The 18,470-nt window shown below is 36.9% G+C and overlaps 1 protein-coding gene across 2 annotated transcripts in view; it reads left to right on the forward strand.

Moving 5' to 3' along the window:
* The window catches only part of Hs3st-A (Heparan sulfate 3-O sulfotransferase-A), a 55,346-nt gene extending 38,126 nt beyond the window's left edge, over positions 1–17,220 (forward strand). For both annotated transcript variants that reach the window (XM_074087758.1, XM_074087757.1), the window contains exons 4-9: positions 1,450–1,618; positions 8,617–8,763; positions 10,209–10,424; positions 11,826–12,046; positions 12,776–12,933; positions 13,192–17,220. In XM_074087758.1, coding sequence (XP_073943859.1) covers positions 1,450–1,618; positions 8,617–8,763; positions 10,209–10,424; positions 11,826–12,046; positions 12,776–12,933; positions 13,192–13,397 — 1,117 coding nt within the window. In that variant the 3' untranslated portion in view covers positions 13,398–17,220. The remainder of the gene's footprint in view (positions 1–1,449; positions 1,619–8,616; positions 8,764–10,208; positions 10,425–11,825; positions 12,047–12,775; positions 12,934–13,191) is intronic.
* The last annotated feature ends 1,250 nt before the right edge of the window (positions 17,221–18,470 follow it).

The raw sequence follows: 18,470 nt of genomic DNA on the forward strand, positions 1-18,470 counted from the left end.
TAGAAAAACCCAAATTACTAACGCAATTTCAGCAATGTAGATTTCCTTTGACGCATAAAAAGTAATGGCAATGTGATTACTGTAATTCTATACGAGTTGTTTAAGAATTGAAATACTGTGATTTTTATAAAATATACTATCAGATTCATAGGCATCACAAGCCTTAGAGCAGTGGTTCAGAACCTAGGGGTAATTACCCCCGCGGGGGTAAATCAGCTTTTCTCTGGGGGTATTAAAGAATCTAATAATTAAGACCTAATCTAATTAAATAGCTAGCTTAATAGTAAGAAATAAAAATGATAGATTGTCGCTCAGTAAGTACCTACCGCACGTAGCATCTCTTTCTAGCTGTTATTTTTACTTATTCCATTGGTAAAAAAAAAAAACATTGTAAGGCTGGTTTTAAAACCAACATTTAAATGTTCAAAGTATTTTTGTGATTAATAAAGATATTTTTATTTGCTTGCGTTGTATCTATTCAGTCTCAGGGTAAATTCAGTTTTCTCAGAAGGTCACAACAATAACAATATTAAAAAGGTTAGGAACCACTGCCTTAGAGAGATATTTCATCTTTAAGCGCACAACTGGTGGCTCTTAAAAAAGCTTTGCGGCTTCTCACTCTCTCTCTCTCTCTCTCTAATACCAAATACCGAGAGCTATACTAAATTAAGTAAAGTAGGTATCCACTGTGCAACTGCAAAAGGTAAATTAATAGGATACATTTAGCGGTTGTAGACATGTGATCAAAGTTAGCATTTAATTTAGAGCATGGTTAGTTCGCAGATAATATGTAATACTGACGTGGCATCAGTGCCGCTGCACTAGCGTTCCATATATTTACATACTACATTGATCTGCCACTCTATCACGGCGTTAGAATCAGGACGATACTGTCTCCACTGATGCCGGTTCGTAACCTTGCAAGGTACCTTTATCAATGTTCGTATGGAAGTTTCTGAGTTGTGGTTTCGTAATCAGCAAACAATTTTTCGACCACTCCCTGGTTGACACCAGTGGAAGCTGAAATTTGGTAGAGTTATATTAAGTCTGGTGTGAATACAATAATCTGGTAATAAAATGCTGGTAGTTCATACCGGATCATCTCTGCAGGCAGAAATATTCAGTGGTTAATGACATCCACTTCATAATAGGTACGATATTATAATTTGGGTGACAAATCCCTATTTGATTGTTCTTCTTTACGATTCAAAGGTTGACTGGCAGAAATCCGTTCAGGGATGTCTTCTTTTGTACTTAGCACTTTTTTGAGTAACCTTTTCGTATTTTCGTTTTGTACAATATAAAGTAGGTATAAACAAACAAACAATGGAAGTACAGTTAACAAAAACATAACCCTCGTTCGGGCAGTCGGGTAAAAATAAATTAAGTACAGTCAGGTAGAAAAGCTTGTACTAAACCTTTTTTTTAACAAAAAGTTGTATTATGTAGATGGTTGCCGCGGTCGTCGTTCCGGCCGGCGGAGGGCGAGCTGGCGGACTGCGTGCTCGTGGTGGGGGTGTCGCGGCCCAAGCTCGCGGCGGCGCTTCTCTCCGTCACGCTGCTGTCCCTCTTCCTCACCTTCCATGTGCTGTACGACAGCGCCCTGTACAGTATACAGGTAAGCTGTAGCAGTAAGTATTTTTCAAAAAAGTATCAGGCCCCATTTACCTGCCTGACAAGCGATAGGTGTTCTGATACCATTGACTACTGAGGCCTTATTTTCTAACACAATTGAAATCACAATAGCTTTTAACGCTTCTATCTGTCACACGATATAAGACAAGGGTAGAAAGAAACGGAGAATGCAATCACGTACGTCAGCGCGTTAGACAATTCCGCCTCTGGTCAGCGGGGCTACTACGAAATTCGAAAATCAAAGTTCGTATCATACCGTCCCTCTCACTCTCGTATTAAATAATATAAGCGTCCGCGAGACGGTACGACACGAACTTCGATTTTTAAGTTTCGTAGTAGCCCTTTTAGTCATCACCATCACCACTCCCGCGGCATAGTAATACACCTGTGTGTTGTGACGATACAACACAGGAGTGCGCAGGTTGCCTGTTCACTTTACGACGCCGCGCCGTTTTAAGTCGCGATGCTGCGTCGTGCTAATGTGGCATGCTAATGTGTGCTGGTGTGCTGTGGCTTTGGTATGTGCGGCCGGCTGGTGGGAGCTTTCTTTGTGTATTATGTGCCGTCAAATAACCTTGTGCGGTGACTCACCCGCGCTATGAACGGAGAAAACGTCCGTCGCTCTGGTGGACGCCGGTAGGAGACGCGGCAGAGTTGATAAATTGATGTTTTAACTAGCCAATGTTTGATAGGTATCTATTATTAGTAATAGGGTCAACATCAAAAGTAGCTGAACACTTTTATATTTTGTCGTTTTACAGCCACGTACTTAGCGCCATAAAAGATTGACAAGGATTTAATCGATAGAGTAAAAAATTATCCGCTTATATTGATGCTGACTCTACGAGTCGTAAGGACAAGGGAAGGTATAGATCTCTTTATTGTGGCGTCCCCCACTTGTGCTATCTTGTACTGCACTAGCGTGTATTGTAAGAAAATGGCACTGGCACTTATTGTTAGTTACTTTTATGTCGACTCGCAACCACTACTGCCATCTAACTGTATTTGCACAAAATGCAATAGGTTGCTACAGTTGCTACATTTACCGGCACATAATGGGTCAGTATCCCGCTCGTGTCCTTTGGGAGAATCCGCCGTTTTTTACGCTTTATAATGCGCCTCATAATTTGACACTACGGCCCCCCGTTCGCATTAATTCCACAGAAAAGGCCATCATTCTGCGGATGCCCGCGCCTCGCGCTGTGCGCCTCACATGATCATATTGTTTTATTTAACGCTATATGTCCTAAATGGCGTGAGGGTGACCAACCAAATTGTTAATGTCATAGGGGAAGCTAGAAGCTGAGTCATAACCAGGGGCCGGTCGCCCGACAAATTGGCAAAGTTAATAAAACACCTATTTTGTTACATTCGTACTGCGGCAAAATACAATTTAACCGTACACGTTGGTGCTTGTGTTTGAATTTTACATTAAAGGCACATTTAATGCCTACAAGCTACTATTTGTTTGTCTGTTTATCCTCAACACAGCAACAACAATCCAACAAATCAGTCGAGACAGGGGCACCGACTAAATTAACTAAACAAGGGTTGAACGATGTAACGACCTTAATATATTAACCGGTTAATTGTAGGTATTCGTTTACCTTTTTCAAACAACTTTGTTTGGATTAATATAATTGCTTTGATATTAAACAAAGTCTTTTTTGGGCATATGAATTCGTTTGTTCATAATGTTATTTTTTCTTTACTGCTAGGGAAGTAAAATTTGTGGGTTAGTACCTATTAAAACAAAAATGGAATTTCGTCAATGTAGGTATGCATTAATATACAGTCGAAGAAACTGAACCGTGTAAATACTGTAGTGGGACCTTTTCGCGTTTAATTCCACGAAGATTTTTTTGGTGTAACTGACCATCGCTTTTTTTCTTTGACATCCGTAGAAACGTAACAAAATATAGTAGTGCAGTAGAAAAAAATAAACTTAACAACCGCACCATTATATCACTCAAAAACATAACTCACAGAAAACTCAAAAGTAAAAGAGCCCATATTTTTTTAACCGTTTTACGTAATTCTAAATTTTTGTACGAAAATAATTTCTACTATATAGATACAAGGTTTATTTGCCCAATGTACTACCTATAACTACATTTTCATTCAAACTACATTTTATACATACCAAGTTTCAAATTGAAGAGTTTAATTAGCCAGGCTATCCTGACCAGACTAACAAAATTCAAAGCCAGATTATTATATCGTCACAAACTTACAAATTACAATTAGATACATACCAGCAAGTGGTCGAAAAATGATATGCAACTTTTTAAAACCACTACTTACATACACAAAAACGTTGCAAGTTAAATAAAAATTTGTTAAAAATAACTTCTCCTTTTAATCTATTTTATCATTGAACCCGTTCGTTTGATAATTATTTGTAGGCCTGCTCGCCACTTCCGCTGGGCAGAGCGTGCTCCCTGAGGGCGTGGTCGAACCAAGCCCTTACAGCACCTCACACTCCAAGCTAATACGCTGCAGAACACACATTTAATCATTGAGTACATTTTCGTACACATATTGTGTATTCTCTTTGCTATTTAAGTTTGCTGTCAAGATTTTCGCCATCATCATAAAAGCAATCGCAAAAGTAAATTACAGTGGCTGGAACAATAATGGCAGCCAAAACATATTTTTTTACTGCGAAACGCTGCTGGATTAACAAAAGTACTAACATATGGCCAAGAATCTACGTGAACTGATTGTCAAAGAACACATCTTTTTGAAGACGATATTTTTTGCCTTATCAAATATAAATAAATACACACAAGGACGTCGTTGAATGTAGGTAAAATCTACTTGCATAATTTGACCCACAGTAAATATTTATGTACCAACTAACAAACTGGGAATACTTTACACAAAGAAAAGCATATAACTATGTTACAAATTGTGCATATAGTACTTTTAAGTTGATTTTCGCTAAAATCGCTAAAATTTTCTTATAGTTTAGTTTACTTGATTTATTCATTCAATATAAGATTACATTACAATTAACATAAATATGTCAGTTAAGTATAAGAATTTTTATTGAAATCATATTCATATATTTTACCTACTTAAGTTTACTTACCTAGATGTAATAAATTTCAGAGCAAAAATTTGATCAAAAATATCTGAACACGACTCTATCTATTATCAACGGCGTACAGAAGCGTGTATATTTTTGATAAAATTTTTGCTCACAAGTTTATGAACTCGACTGCATGTACTCGTACCTAGAGTTGCCTTAGTAGTTCGGAACCCGAACTCCTATTTTTCAAGTGAAAAAGGTTGTTGAAAAGAGTGACGCCGAAAAGTGTTACTCGTTTATTATATGTCATGTTCAATTATTCAGCATGACCATGCTCGACTTGGCTGCGGGGAAAAGGTACCCCAACAAGCGTGACCAAAAGAAGGTTACCTGTTTTTTCCACCGGTGAATTTCACGCGGTAACATGCTTTACAAATTGCATTGTAGTTTGTGAGAGTGGCAAACCTAAATAGGTATACCTACGTGTATACTATAGAGACACTCTCGTGCGCCAACCGCCGCGATTGCCTTTAAACGAGGTTTGTTTCAAAGTCATGCGGTTTTCTAAATGTTAAAGCTCTCGTTCATGGCCTTTGTTTTGCATTTAAAATGTTCACAATATTCCAAGACTCAAGGCCCTAAGTTGGTTAAATACTTCATTGTTCATACATCGTTGTCACGCGCTGTATTAGACAACACCAAATAGACAAATAAATAGTTGGATAGATCGAAATAGATAGATAGTTTTGAACATGAAACTACCGTGAGACTCACTCATATTAAAGGACATTGTAACGGATAACTCACGTCTTAAACCGAGTTTAGCTCGACATGTTTCGGGCTATTTCGTAGCCCTTCTTTCGGAGCACGCGAACGCGACTCGGCGGCTCGTGATAGATAGATAGTTTTATTGAGAGAGAGAGAGAGAGAGAGAGATATTGTTCATATAAACATTTTTTTTTACTTGGAAATGCTTTAAGTTGCAGTGTGCACCAACCAAAGGTCATAGTCTGTGCCTATCGCGTTCGCTGTAATCGTAATTAATGTTCGTAAGCGCACCCTCGCAGATAAAGCCGTTGTACCGCCCTTCCTTTATGACGCCTGTTGTTCCAACTCTAAAGGTTTGCCGCTCTAAATTTTCTACTACATTTTACGGCTCCCTAAGTACGATCTGATACTATTTAACTTTAATTAAAAAAAGTTTACCAATTCAAAACATAGAGTTTGTCGACATACGAATATGCGTTAAGTAGATGCTATGGAAGGATGATTCTCTATCTGACGAGATGTTTCGGTTGTTGCATTTTGAAACAAGAATAACGGTGAAATCTTATCATTAAACGTCGAGCTAAAACACCAATTTGGTACCTAGCAAGAAAGTTCGTATAATACATGATACAATTTTTTAATTTATCTTTTCTATTTTATATCGTTTTTATCGTGAGAGTAGCGGGAAACCGGTGGATGCAAGTGGCGAGTTGACGTTCATTGTGGCGTTCTAAGGGGGAGGCCTTTGTCCAGCAGTGGACGTCTTCCGGCTGATATTCCAGGCTGATATTGCAGGTGGTAGGACCTTGTGCAAGGTCCGCCCGGATTGCTACCACCATCTTGCTCGCTAATCCTGCCGTGAAGCAGCAGTGCTTGCACTGTTGTGTTTCGGCGTGGAGAGTAAGACAGCCGGTGAAATAACTGGCACTTGAGGTATTCCTTCTTTGGCCTCTAGGTTGGCAACGCATCTGCAATACCCAGGTGTTGCAGTTGTCTATGGGTGGTGGTGATCTCTTACCATCAGGAGATCCACTTGCTCGTTTGCCATCCAGTCGAATAAAAAACAAAAAAAAATATTCAAGATAAATCATAATAAGTATTAAGAAAATCCAAACACTAACCACAGGCTTCGACAACGTTACAGACTTCATCGATGTCTAAATCAGTGGTTCCCAACCAGTGGTGCGCGAGAGCTATAATAAGGTCGGCGAAACATTTTTTTTAAACCTTAAAGGTACGCCCGCCGTGACAATTATTAAATGCACCAGTTGTAAGTTGTAACAGAACTGTATACGGCCGAGGTGATAATTATAATTAAGTTCATTTTAAAACATCATCGTCATCAGCCTACAGCAGACTACAGCAGGCCTCTCCAAGGCGCGCGACAACACTCTGTCTTCAATCCCTCCGCCACCAGCACCCTCTTAAGGTTGTCCTTCCACCGTGCCTCAGGACATTTTAAAACATATTCTACAAATTAATTAACGCGAATATTTGACCTACTTAGTATTTACTAAGTAATAGAGTAAGTAGTATAATTTTATTAAAGTGCAATCAATATTTAATTATTTCGGCAATTAATATAAAGTGAATAACCAGGTACAGACATATAAGATAGTCCCATATCATTGTTATTTATTATCTATTAATCTGCGCTAGATGCTGTTCCTCTAACATCGCCTTAATACGACGTGCAGCTTAATTACTGCCATTCTTGATGTTCTATGTTCAAACCGTGAAAAGCAAATTGATGTATTGATAATCAATTATGGAGCATTAATCTTTAAGAGTGTAGAAACTGTTTAATACCGATGTTGTCCATTTGAACTTTAGCAAATTTCGCCCAAAATTAAATTGATTATTGGTACTTATGGTTTTTTACAAGCTTAAATTTTATTTAACTTGCCCTGTTTGTTTGTTTATGTATGTTTGGGTCAAATCTTGCAAGTTAAATTTAATCCACTTCCAGTAGTCTGATCGACTTGAAATTTGGTAAACTTATGTAAATCTGGTGACAGTACAATAACTTGATAATGACATCCTAGTTCGATCGTCTTCACAGGACGGAACTCTTCACGGTTAATAGCATCGACTAGAAATTCGGTATTCAAATGTAGTTTGGGTGACAATACAAGCACAGTTAGCAAAAAAATCTTGTATTAAAAATGTTTTTTTTTTACCAAAAACTTATTTAGTACCATTTCAATTCTAAAAACATCATGTTTTTCACGCATGTATAACACATTAAAGAATAGTATATCACGTTGATGGATAAACGTCGAGAAAGGGAGGCGGAACTTAAGAGCTTCCATTAGGTAATAAACCAGGGAACCCTGAAAACTAGGTACCATATACTTATCTAAAGTTAAAGGCCATCCTACATGGGAAACCGGCGAATTTATACTAACTTGAACAGATTCGAGCCCTTTCATTCTGAGAGGAGCGTGTGCCCAGCAGTGGGACGTATATAGGCTGGGATGATGGTGATGATGATGAACAGATTGGAGAATAAGCTAAAAACAAGTAAAGAAAAGGTAGGAGGTCTTCGGCCCTTAAGGCAACTCGATCCAAAAAAAAGATTTTCCAGTCAATACAGAGGAAATTGTTTGTCTGTTAATCCCCGAACGATATCAGATGTTCTCGTGATCGGAAACAGCGGATAATCTAAATGAGATCTGACTATGCCGGTAATATCACCGGTGGCGCAGAATTACACTCGCAGACCAAGCGTTTTAAACAACGGACACAGTTTGGAACATCAGGTAAAATAACTAGCGTTTTCTCGGTTTTATAGCAAAAATTTTTCTACTACATTTTTCGCGTAAATATTTTTAACGACTGTAAAATACCGCCATGTCAGTTTAATAACAAGGTTTTTATTGTCAGTTTTATGAACATGTTTTCGAGATTCAAAAGTTTCACCAAAAGTTTTTAATGTTTTACCGTGGTTATTCCTACTAAATAATTCGTTCGGTTGAATGGACGAGAATTGAACTTAACACATAAACTATTTAATTCTTTCTGCGTAAGCAATACACTGACAGCACATGTGACAGGGCAAGTGTCTCTTAAGTTACGTAGCTTAGGTAAAAGTGCAGCCAAAGAAAAACTAGTACAATGTTTTTCCCTTAAATTTTATGTTAATTGCAAGTCTCTACTAATCTTTAAATTACCCTCAGGCTGCCAGTCTGGCATCGGCTGCCAGCGAGAGTCGCAAGATGCTGCTCACTCAAGAGGTGGGAGGCCGCAGCATCAACCACCCCATGGCGCTGCGGAAGAGGCAACGACCATCGAGACCACCCAGACCTATGAAGAGGCTTCCACAGGTGCACAAGCAAAACCAGTTTTTTAAATATTACGTTTTTATTTTAGCCCTTAGATGAATGATTGGTCTCACGCGCTCGCTCGACTAGATACCGCCGGCGTACTTGTCAAATGCGGCAACAAATAGTACGTCGAATTCGGCGTACCCGAGCCCGAGGCGAGTCAGTCGCCTTGCAAACGGTGCATGTATCGAATTTTTGTTAAATTTTGGTCATAAACCGAAGTAAAATGCCAGTTTTCGCAGTGAAACTGTTTAAAAATAATACTACAAGAAATAAGAAGGACACTGGGATCACATACCACCAGTAAATATCGTATAATTTCGACATTACAAAATAAAATAACATGAACCCTAAACGCCATTCTGTGTTGCCGCGTACACAAGAATCAAATTCCCCGTGGTTGAGATTTTAATAAATTGAATTTTATTGTTATCATCATTAAATGATGATAAATTTTAATAACTTATTTTATTTAAGTATCTAACGTAATTATTATATATATACATGACCTACTTCTAAATTATTTGATGTTTATCTTTGTGATATATACACTGAAGGTGTATAAATTGTTACCCTGACACTATTTAATTAAGGGGTGAATGTGTCTTAAAATTAAAAATGTTTTTCGTCTTTCCATTCAAAAAGCCCAATCAGCTAATTTACTTAGGTATTACAGGAAACGAAAAAAAAATTTTTTTTTGTTTTTCTACCCATTTTCCTGAAATGTTAACTTTTTACCCGACTGCCCGAAGGAGGGTTATGTTTTTCAAGCGTATGTATGTAAGTATGTATGCATGCATGTATGTATGTATATTTTGTAACCAATTTTTTTTTTATTTTAGTCTTAATTAACCTGTACATTATATTAGGTTTAACTATAGGTGCAACGTGTTATCTTAAGTACGCAAAACCTCTTAGTTGGTGACTCAGTCCATGAATTTTTAGTTATAATTTTTAAATATTGAATGTCCTTAAATATATATATTTTTTAATTAAAAGTGAGGCCTGATCATTGATATACCTACATCATACCTACCATTTTTTTAAAGAAGAAACTTACGCCTAACCTATACACAAACATATTAATACATTTACTCTTAATTACTTCTTAATTTCTAAGTATTTCCCAAGATACATTTTGTAACCAGTAACTTAATAGACCACAGAATAATTTATTTTCCCAATAATTCGGGTAACAGTGGAGCAGCTGGCAACACAATTCGTCACGCACACTAGCATCCTTGCAAATTGTCTTACACCGTTCTTACGCACACTACAATATTGAGTTGCCGCATTCACGAACCTTTTGCTTTTAGGTAGCGCGGTATCTAGTCGAGCGAGCGCGCGAGACCAATCATTCATCTAAGTTTTAGCCATTAGTAGGTTCCAGTTCTTCTTGAATGTCTAACATTCAAGCATTATCTTACCGTATCTTTTGTCCCCAGGCGCTGATAGTCGGCGTTCGCAAGTGCGGCACACGAGCTCTCCTAGAGATGCTGTATCTCCATCCGATGGTGCAGAAGGCGTCTGGCGAGGTCCACTTCTTTGACCGCGATGAAAATTACGCGCTGGGCCTCGAGTGGTACCGAAGTAAAATGCCGCTGTCCTTCAAGGGGCAGATCACGATAGAGAAGAGTCCTAGTTACTTCGTTACTCCTGAGGTAAGTTATCTTACCTAATAAATAATAATGCGACAGACTAAATGACAAATAGACAACGCACAGCAAAAACAACCAAAAATGTTATTTCTTTATAAGTGGAAACTGCTTTGGCTTAAGTTTCAGCTAAGTTATATTCATATTCAACTGTGTTAATGCTGTTTGTTTCCCAAATAAATAAATAAAAACCCCAGAATTAGAAAAAAAAATATCATCTAACCCTCTCGTGCCGGTAGACTGATGGTCTGGACTTTTTATTTTGTATATTATGAGAATGAGGCAAACGAGCCAGTGGATCATCTGATGGGAAATGATCACCACTGCCCATGGGTACCAACTACTCAAGGAGAGTCATTGGTCCGTTGCCGGCCTTTGAAGAAAGTATAAGCATTTTTCTTGAAAGCTATTCTAAGCTTTTCTTTTAATGAAAACTAAATAATAATCGTCAATCCGTGGCGAATGACAGAAAATTCGAATGCTGGACTGTACTGACGTCAGTGGGAGTAATCGACGTCTAAGAGACATGTTTAAGTCATGAGAGTTATTTAAAGATGGAACTCGGAAACCTTGTGAAACCATTTTGAATACCTAGTTGCAGTAGCAGCTCGAAGAGATAAAGCGTTCTACAATTTTTGGCAAACAAATTAGGTTTTTTTTGCGTTTTCTATCATGATAATACGTCCATGTATAAAACTGTCAAGTTTTATCTTTTACTTTTGCCAACGGTAGTAAAAGTGCGTATATTTTTACAAGGGAGACTATACCCCGATGATCAATCAAAAGTTTTCACGTATTGGGAATCGCATAATAACCAATAGACAATCAACATACACTTGTTACTGTCATAATGATTTATGGGTTCAGCTAATATTGAGGAATAAAACAAAACGGATTTGCTACAATTGTAGGTGGGAGTATGACGTCGTGGAGCTGACACAGACGTAATAAGCTAATGGGATTGCGTGGGAGAGCTTAATTTTTTTTTAATCCTACTTAGTTTTTGTAAGTATGTGTAAATATGTGTGTATGTGTGTGTGTGTGTGTGTGTGTGTGTGTGTGTATTGTGTATGTAGATAATTGCACACCTGGAGTAACATATAGGCTACTATTTATCAGAATTAAACACATAAAACTTGGTGCTTGTGCTTTATATGCAACGTCAATAAAATATACAATGTAAGTTTTGGTAATTCCTATGAGAATTTAGTAAAAATCCCTTAATTTAAATTCAACTGCTTGATTTAATTATATTTACACGTGCGAATACGCGGCTAAACAATTTTAATGGGAGTCAGATGTACAAAGGCGTACTTTTTCTATAAAGGGCACTCTTCTAGTTAGCCAGTTATTAGGTCATTATAATTCCTATAAACGCTCGCATAAAGTCTTCATTATTTTCCCAAGGTGCCAGAGCGCGTGCGTGCCATGAACTCATCAGTGCGGCTCCTCCTCATTGTGCGGGAGCCAGTGACGCGCGCCATCTCCGACTATACGCAGCTGCGCAGCCGCGCCACGCCGTCGGCGCCCGCGCACGCCATGATGCCCTCGCACCCCGCGCCCGATGCCGCCAAGCCGTTCGAACACCTCGCCTTATCGCCTGATGGCTCCATCAACATTGCATACAGGTTAGCTTAAGTTTTTTTTTAACCATGTAGGGTGAGACCACGATAAAAAAAATCTCTGTCCACAGAGTCCACTGTTTCATGTTAACTGCGCCCTTTACTTTTTTTTTTCACAATTATCTTTTTACTCAGAATCATAGCACTATCACTAATCATAGCACACAAAGATTTGGTTGAAGAAAAATGTGTCTATATTTTTTGTCAGCTGTGTGACTTTCTCATACAGCTTATATGGGTCAATTGGGTCATGGGTCATAACTAAAAAAAGTAAACAGTACACTTAGCAGTTTTATTCATGCATCTGAGTTGAGAAACTTCTATAGCTATTATGTAATTGTAGAACAACACACACCAGTGTTCACCAGTGTTTGCTTTTCATGCGTCATATTAGTTTCTTTATTCGATGACCAGTTGGTGCTAGGGTTGCAACAAGCTTCTCAAACATTTTCTAGGCAAATAACTCTCCGTTCTCTTTCCTTCCACATCTTTATCATTAATTGGCAAATTTTGCCAGGTCGGATCCAAACGTCCCAAATCATCCCGCTATCTCCTTTTTGCTTTCCTGTCTCTGCTTCGATGCACGTCGAATATATATCTAACCCAATCTCTACACTCAACTACCAATGTAATAAAAGGATATTATGTATGTAAACCATTAACCTTCACAACCGCTCATCCACTTCTGATGGTAACTTTACCTTTTGAAATGCTCACCAAAAGGTTTTGTCGCAGGCCTATTGCCATATCACTCTACCATGCGTACTTGCATCGATGGCTAGAGGTGTTCCCGCGGGAACAGATCCTGGTGGTCAACGGGGATCTACTCATCGAGGACCCTGTACCGCAACTACGGCGTATCGAAAAGTTCCTCGGACTAGAGCATAAAATAGGTAAGATAAATGTTAAACTGAACGAATTGTCAGTACCACTACACAAAAAAGAGACGCTTAAACCATATTATAATAAACAGTCTGTCAAAGTACTCACTTGCATAATGAATACAGCACTGCTTAAGTGAATTGTACCTATCGATAAATTGTTCTGTAAATGTGAATGCGAAAAGTTTTTTTCGTCTTATCATCTTTTAAATTATGCTATGGAGTATATTAGTATTTTGTTATTAACAAAGCTTAATATTCCCCGAACAGGAAGAAGAAACTTCTACTTCAACGAAACGAAAGGTTTCTATTGCTTGCGGAATGACACGACGGATAAGTGTCTGCGCGAGACTAAAGGGCGTAAGCACCCAAGAGTGGACCCAGCCGTGGTGACGAAGCTGCGCAAGTTTTTTATACAACACAATCAGAGGTTCTATGACCTCGTCGGAGAAGATCTCGGCTGGCCCGAGGACTAAACTGGTTGCGCCATCGGTAGACGACACGGCTAGCAAAACTTAAAAAGATATTCTTGAAGCTTTTGAGTTTTAAACTGCTTCATCGCCCAATGCGTCACTTTCATATTAACATCAAAGATGTGCGACAAAAATTGTTTGCCTGTGTAGTGTTTCATCAAAGCGCGACAAGGCAAATTGACATATTTCAGTGACACTAGGCAAACCTTTTGGCGTGATGCCTAAGAAAATGATCACCGTCGAGCTTGTAAAAATGTGGTTCCCTTCCTTGTTATGCGTCAGACAAAATAACACTCAACTTTTGCTAGCCGTGCAGATATTATCAATCAGTCGTTGCCGCTATGGACGCACCATATCGTTGTGATCGAAAGTAATTCTTACATATCAAAATAATACATATCATTAGCGCGTAAGGTTTTTAAAATATATATATATGTATACATTTAGCGTAATTAAAAAATAGGACACCTGAAAAATAATGAATTTTATTTATATTTATTAATAGAAAATGTTTTTCTATACAAAATTTGGCTGCACTTTAGTTGACAGTGTAGACACCTTAATGTTTAGTTTTATACGTACCAATCAAAGTGATCGTTTATACTGGACTGGATATATTATATTATATTAATTAGTTTCGACAGTGTCTATGAAACGGGAACAAAATGTTGACAATTTGAAAGAATGGAGACGCAGTCGATTTATTAGGCATTGGTTTAGATCAGCGGCAGATCCTGTACAATTATTACGCACTGATTTGATAGACCGACCCACTGGAATCCTGAGCAATATATTTTTAATATTAATAGTTATTAATTAAGTATTATGTGCAAACCTTTACACAGCGTTTTTTATACAATTAGGTATGGATTTTTAAGCTGTTCGTGATCAGTTCGTTCTTAGTATTCACTAGCCGAGGCATACAGTAATGTAAATGTATTTTAATAAAATAATTCGATGAGAATGCATGTCGTGTAAATTTTTCGCTTTCTCTTTTTAGATGTCGTAAGTTTTGATCGTGCCGTGTGACTCGTAAATGTCCTTACGTTATTAGTGAATGTGGTTTTTCAAATTCTTAAACAATATTTCCCATGTTTTTCCAAATTCATATTTGCAATTAAAGTTAGTAGTTAATTGTCTTCATTAGATCGAGACTCTTGGAATTCTTAGTCCGAACAATTCTGTGTATGTCTATTATAAAATAACATAAAATTTCTTTGATCTCAATGTTGTTCTGGAGTCGTTGTTGCATGGGTGTGGTTCACACTGTAGCATATACACACGGTTTAAATTAAAGTAAAACGTGGAGAGATATCGATATACATTCAACGCGGGTTTAGGAGTATTCTATTTAAGCGAAACGTCCAAGACTGAAGAGTTAGTTGAGTAAGTTTAAATAATATTTAGCATAAAGTGTCCCTAGGTAACGTGTCAGACGGCGGATGCAAAGCGGGCCTCGGCCAACTCAAAGTGGCGACACTCAGCGAGAGAAACTCATTTCTTAATCATGGATCAGAATCAACGAATATTAAAAATTGTTTTAGTCATATTTTTCAAAGTCTGTCACAAAAGGTTTCTTTACAAATCCAGTCAAAAGGGCGGCGGTTATCTACACAAAGGGTAGTTTACTACTTGAGGTGAGAAATATCTCTCCGTTGTGTCTGATAGAGCCGTCTTATCTGGTTTGCAGCGCTTTAGACATTACCATACGTGCATGGACGCTAATCCAAAACAAATGATGTCTGATTGTTTTACACTAGTGGCCAAGAAAGCATACTTATGAACGAGTAAGTACGAGTATTTAAGTTCAGATCTCAAAGTTTTATAGTTTTTTATCGCACAAAAACCATTTTATAAATCTTACACAACGATGTTTACAAATGCGAAAGGTTTAGTTTTTATTATTATATTACCTACGCTACACAAACGATAATCCATTAGGGTCTCGACGATCTATCGACGTGGAATCGGCAAAAGCGGATAGAAAAAACCTTTATGTCCACGTATAACATTTCTTACGAGTATATCTGTATCAACTTTGCCGTATTTACTCTGCGTACAATGTTTCGTCCACTTGAAGTGATCACGTCTGCGCACGTTTTTTGTACGATCACGTTTTTGATTAGCGTTTGTGGCGGTAAGGGAACAAATTTCAACTTACGTCGATATACGATACTGTATCGGTATAAAGCCCAGTTTAGACCTGCAAAAAATCCAATAGTATCTAATGCCAGTAGCATTACATTGCTTTTGATTGACCTCTTCAACTTCGTTCCTTCTGCGACCTCATAACACAACCTACACCATTTTTAGGGTTCTGTAGCCAACATGGCAAAAACGGAACCCTTATAGTTTCGCCATGTCTGTCTGTCTGTCTGGTCTGTCCGTCCGCCCGCGGCTTTGCTCAGGGACTATCAATGCTAAAAAGCTGTAATTTTGCACGGATATATATGTAAACTATGGCGACAAAATGGTACAATAAAAAATTCTGAAAAAAATTTTTTTAGAGTACCTTCCATAGACGTAAAGTGGGGGTGATTTTTTTTTCTCATCCAACCCTATAGTGGTCGTTGGATAGGTCTTTGAAAACCATTAGGGGTTTGCTAAGACGATTTTTCGATTCAGTGATTTATTTGCGAAATATTCAACTTTAAAGTGCAAATTTTCAAGAAAATCGAGCGTCCCCCGTCCCCCCCTCTCCTCTAAAATCTAAACCGGTGGGTAGAACAAATTGAAAAAAATCAGGATAAGATAGGATATAAGTATATCAAACTTTCAAGGAAAACTATTACGGCTAAGTTTGCTTGAGAATTATTAGGTTTAAGAGCAAATAGCAGCCTAAGGTATAAAATATACCTAAACTAGGAAGATTCCGTATAAAATACGAAATCCTTAGAAAAATATTACTTAATTTTTTCGTAATGGCTACGGAACCCTATTTTGGGCGTGTCCGACACGCTCTTGGCCGCTTCTTTTTTTGAAAATCCAAACTGGGCTTTAGGTATAGAAGATAAAAAAATACTAGAAAAAAACACGGCAACTTTTGATCAAGATACTTGCTGCTAGCAAATTATTTCAGTACAGTACAAGTTGCTCAAGTAACTTTCAGGGATACTAAAAGAGATTTAATAGAGACATTAAAGGAACCGAAGCAATTTCAGCTACTAGTGTGATATCAAGAATATCAAGCATATCAAAATTATTCAATAAAAAATATTGTTAGATTTTTAATATTTAATAAGATTAAATTGTTTATGTTAAGGGCCAGGTTTATAAAAGAAGTTGTTTTAAAATAATTATGACTTTTATAAAACTGATCCAGGTTTGTATTTGATCAATGATAATGATTTATTTTAATTGTTTAAAATTGATTCACTAGTTGATAGATAATTTTAATCACTGTTAAATGTTGTGCACGTTCATAAGATGTAGTTTAAATTTGATTAGGGGAATACTGTTAAATATAGTTATTTATTATTTATTAGAAAATTTAATAAATAATTGTTCATTCCTTTTAAAAACCAGCGAATCTATATTTCTGCATGTAATACCTCCATTCTACTGTTTCTTTTTGTTAGCTAAATATATGCCCATTTTGTTGTTTTCTTACAACAATACTAATGTGTTCCTATATTTTCATATATTTTACAAACAATGCATTTCTATGGCAAGGTAACTACTAACATATCATTAGGTTAAACGAAAATGTTATATACCAACTAAAATCTATTTTACCCATGTCTTAATATTACATTTTCCTTGTAAATATCTTTTAAAACTTTTGTTAATAAGTTAACTGTACGTCTTCAATAAATATGAAGCAGGATTGTTTGTATTCATTTAAAACCATTTGCCACAATTATTTTCGAATGTATTAGACAATTTAGAAACGCGAAAGATAATAAAATTAATGTAAACTGTGTGTTATTCTTTTACTCAAAAACTACAGAACAGATTTTTATAAAATTTAGCATAGGTAAATATTGATGGTAAGCTTATTATCCAAACTGCGCTAGATCACGTGACATTTTATGAAAGTAACTAATGCCAATCCCATACAATTCATTCTACGGGGTGTAGCCTTTAATATGAGCAAAAAATTAAAACATAGATCGTCCTTGTCAAACTGAACAACATTAGTTCAGCGACTTTTAAAAATAATGGAGTCTTTGAATTTTCCTTCTTTCATACAAATTAAATACTGCAATGCTATCAATGTACGCCATCCTGGAACCCAGCTGACGTCGCCTGTCACGCTACAAACATCAAGCATTTTGCTTTACATTGGCTTCTTCGAATAAACTGAAAAGTGTAAGAAAAATTAAAAAACTAATTATTTTTAAAAGTCGCTGAACTAATATGCTATGTTTTAATTATTTGCTCATAATATTACAGGCCACACCCGGTATATCCTTACATTATCGACAGTATAGTGTGACTTTGTCAAACAAATTCTTCCTAGGCGAAGCCGCGGTCGACAGGCAGTATGTAATAATTAAGTTTACCTACAGGTTGTTCGATAAAAAAGGTTTTAAAGTAAAATTGATTATAATTCTAAATATTTCGATTAAATCTACTGGATCATTTTTTTTTCAATACGGCACTGAATATTTGAGGACAATTTTGCCAGTGTCTAGTGTAGCCATTATGTTAGCCAATGTAAGCCAGTTTCGGTTAAAAAAATATATCTAGGAAATGAAATAAAAAGGTGATAAGTGAATGAATGACTCGATGGTCAAACCTTTAATCATCTAAAGGATAAGGTTACATGGTAGTTCATATTTTCGTTATAGTTATTGTATGTACAACACCGTTATGTACTACTTATTATCATATGATATGCGTACTATATGACATAATATATAATTGCTAAGTGTATGAATTCACAAGAACTAAGCAAACTTAAAGATCTCCTGTATGAGCAGGATAATAAGTAAAATATTAAAGTGATGTAGGTAGTAGGTACATATGAAATTAAACCCTTTTGTAATCCCCGACGCAAAAAGAATGAACGCTATATATGTGTGTGTCTGTCTGTAACATTATAGCTCCCAAATAAATGGACCAATATTGATG

The sequence above is a fragment of the Choristoneura fumiferana genome, chromosome 5, assembly GCF_025370935.1.
Source record: "Choristoneura fumiferana chromosome 5, NRCan_CFum_1, whole genome shotgun sequence".
In the NCBI taxonomy this organism is placed as follows: Eukaryota; Metazoa; Arthropoda; class Insecta; order Lepidoptera; family Tortricidae; genus Choristoneura; species Choristoneura fumiferana.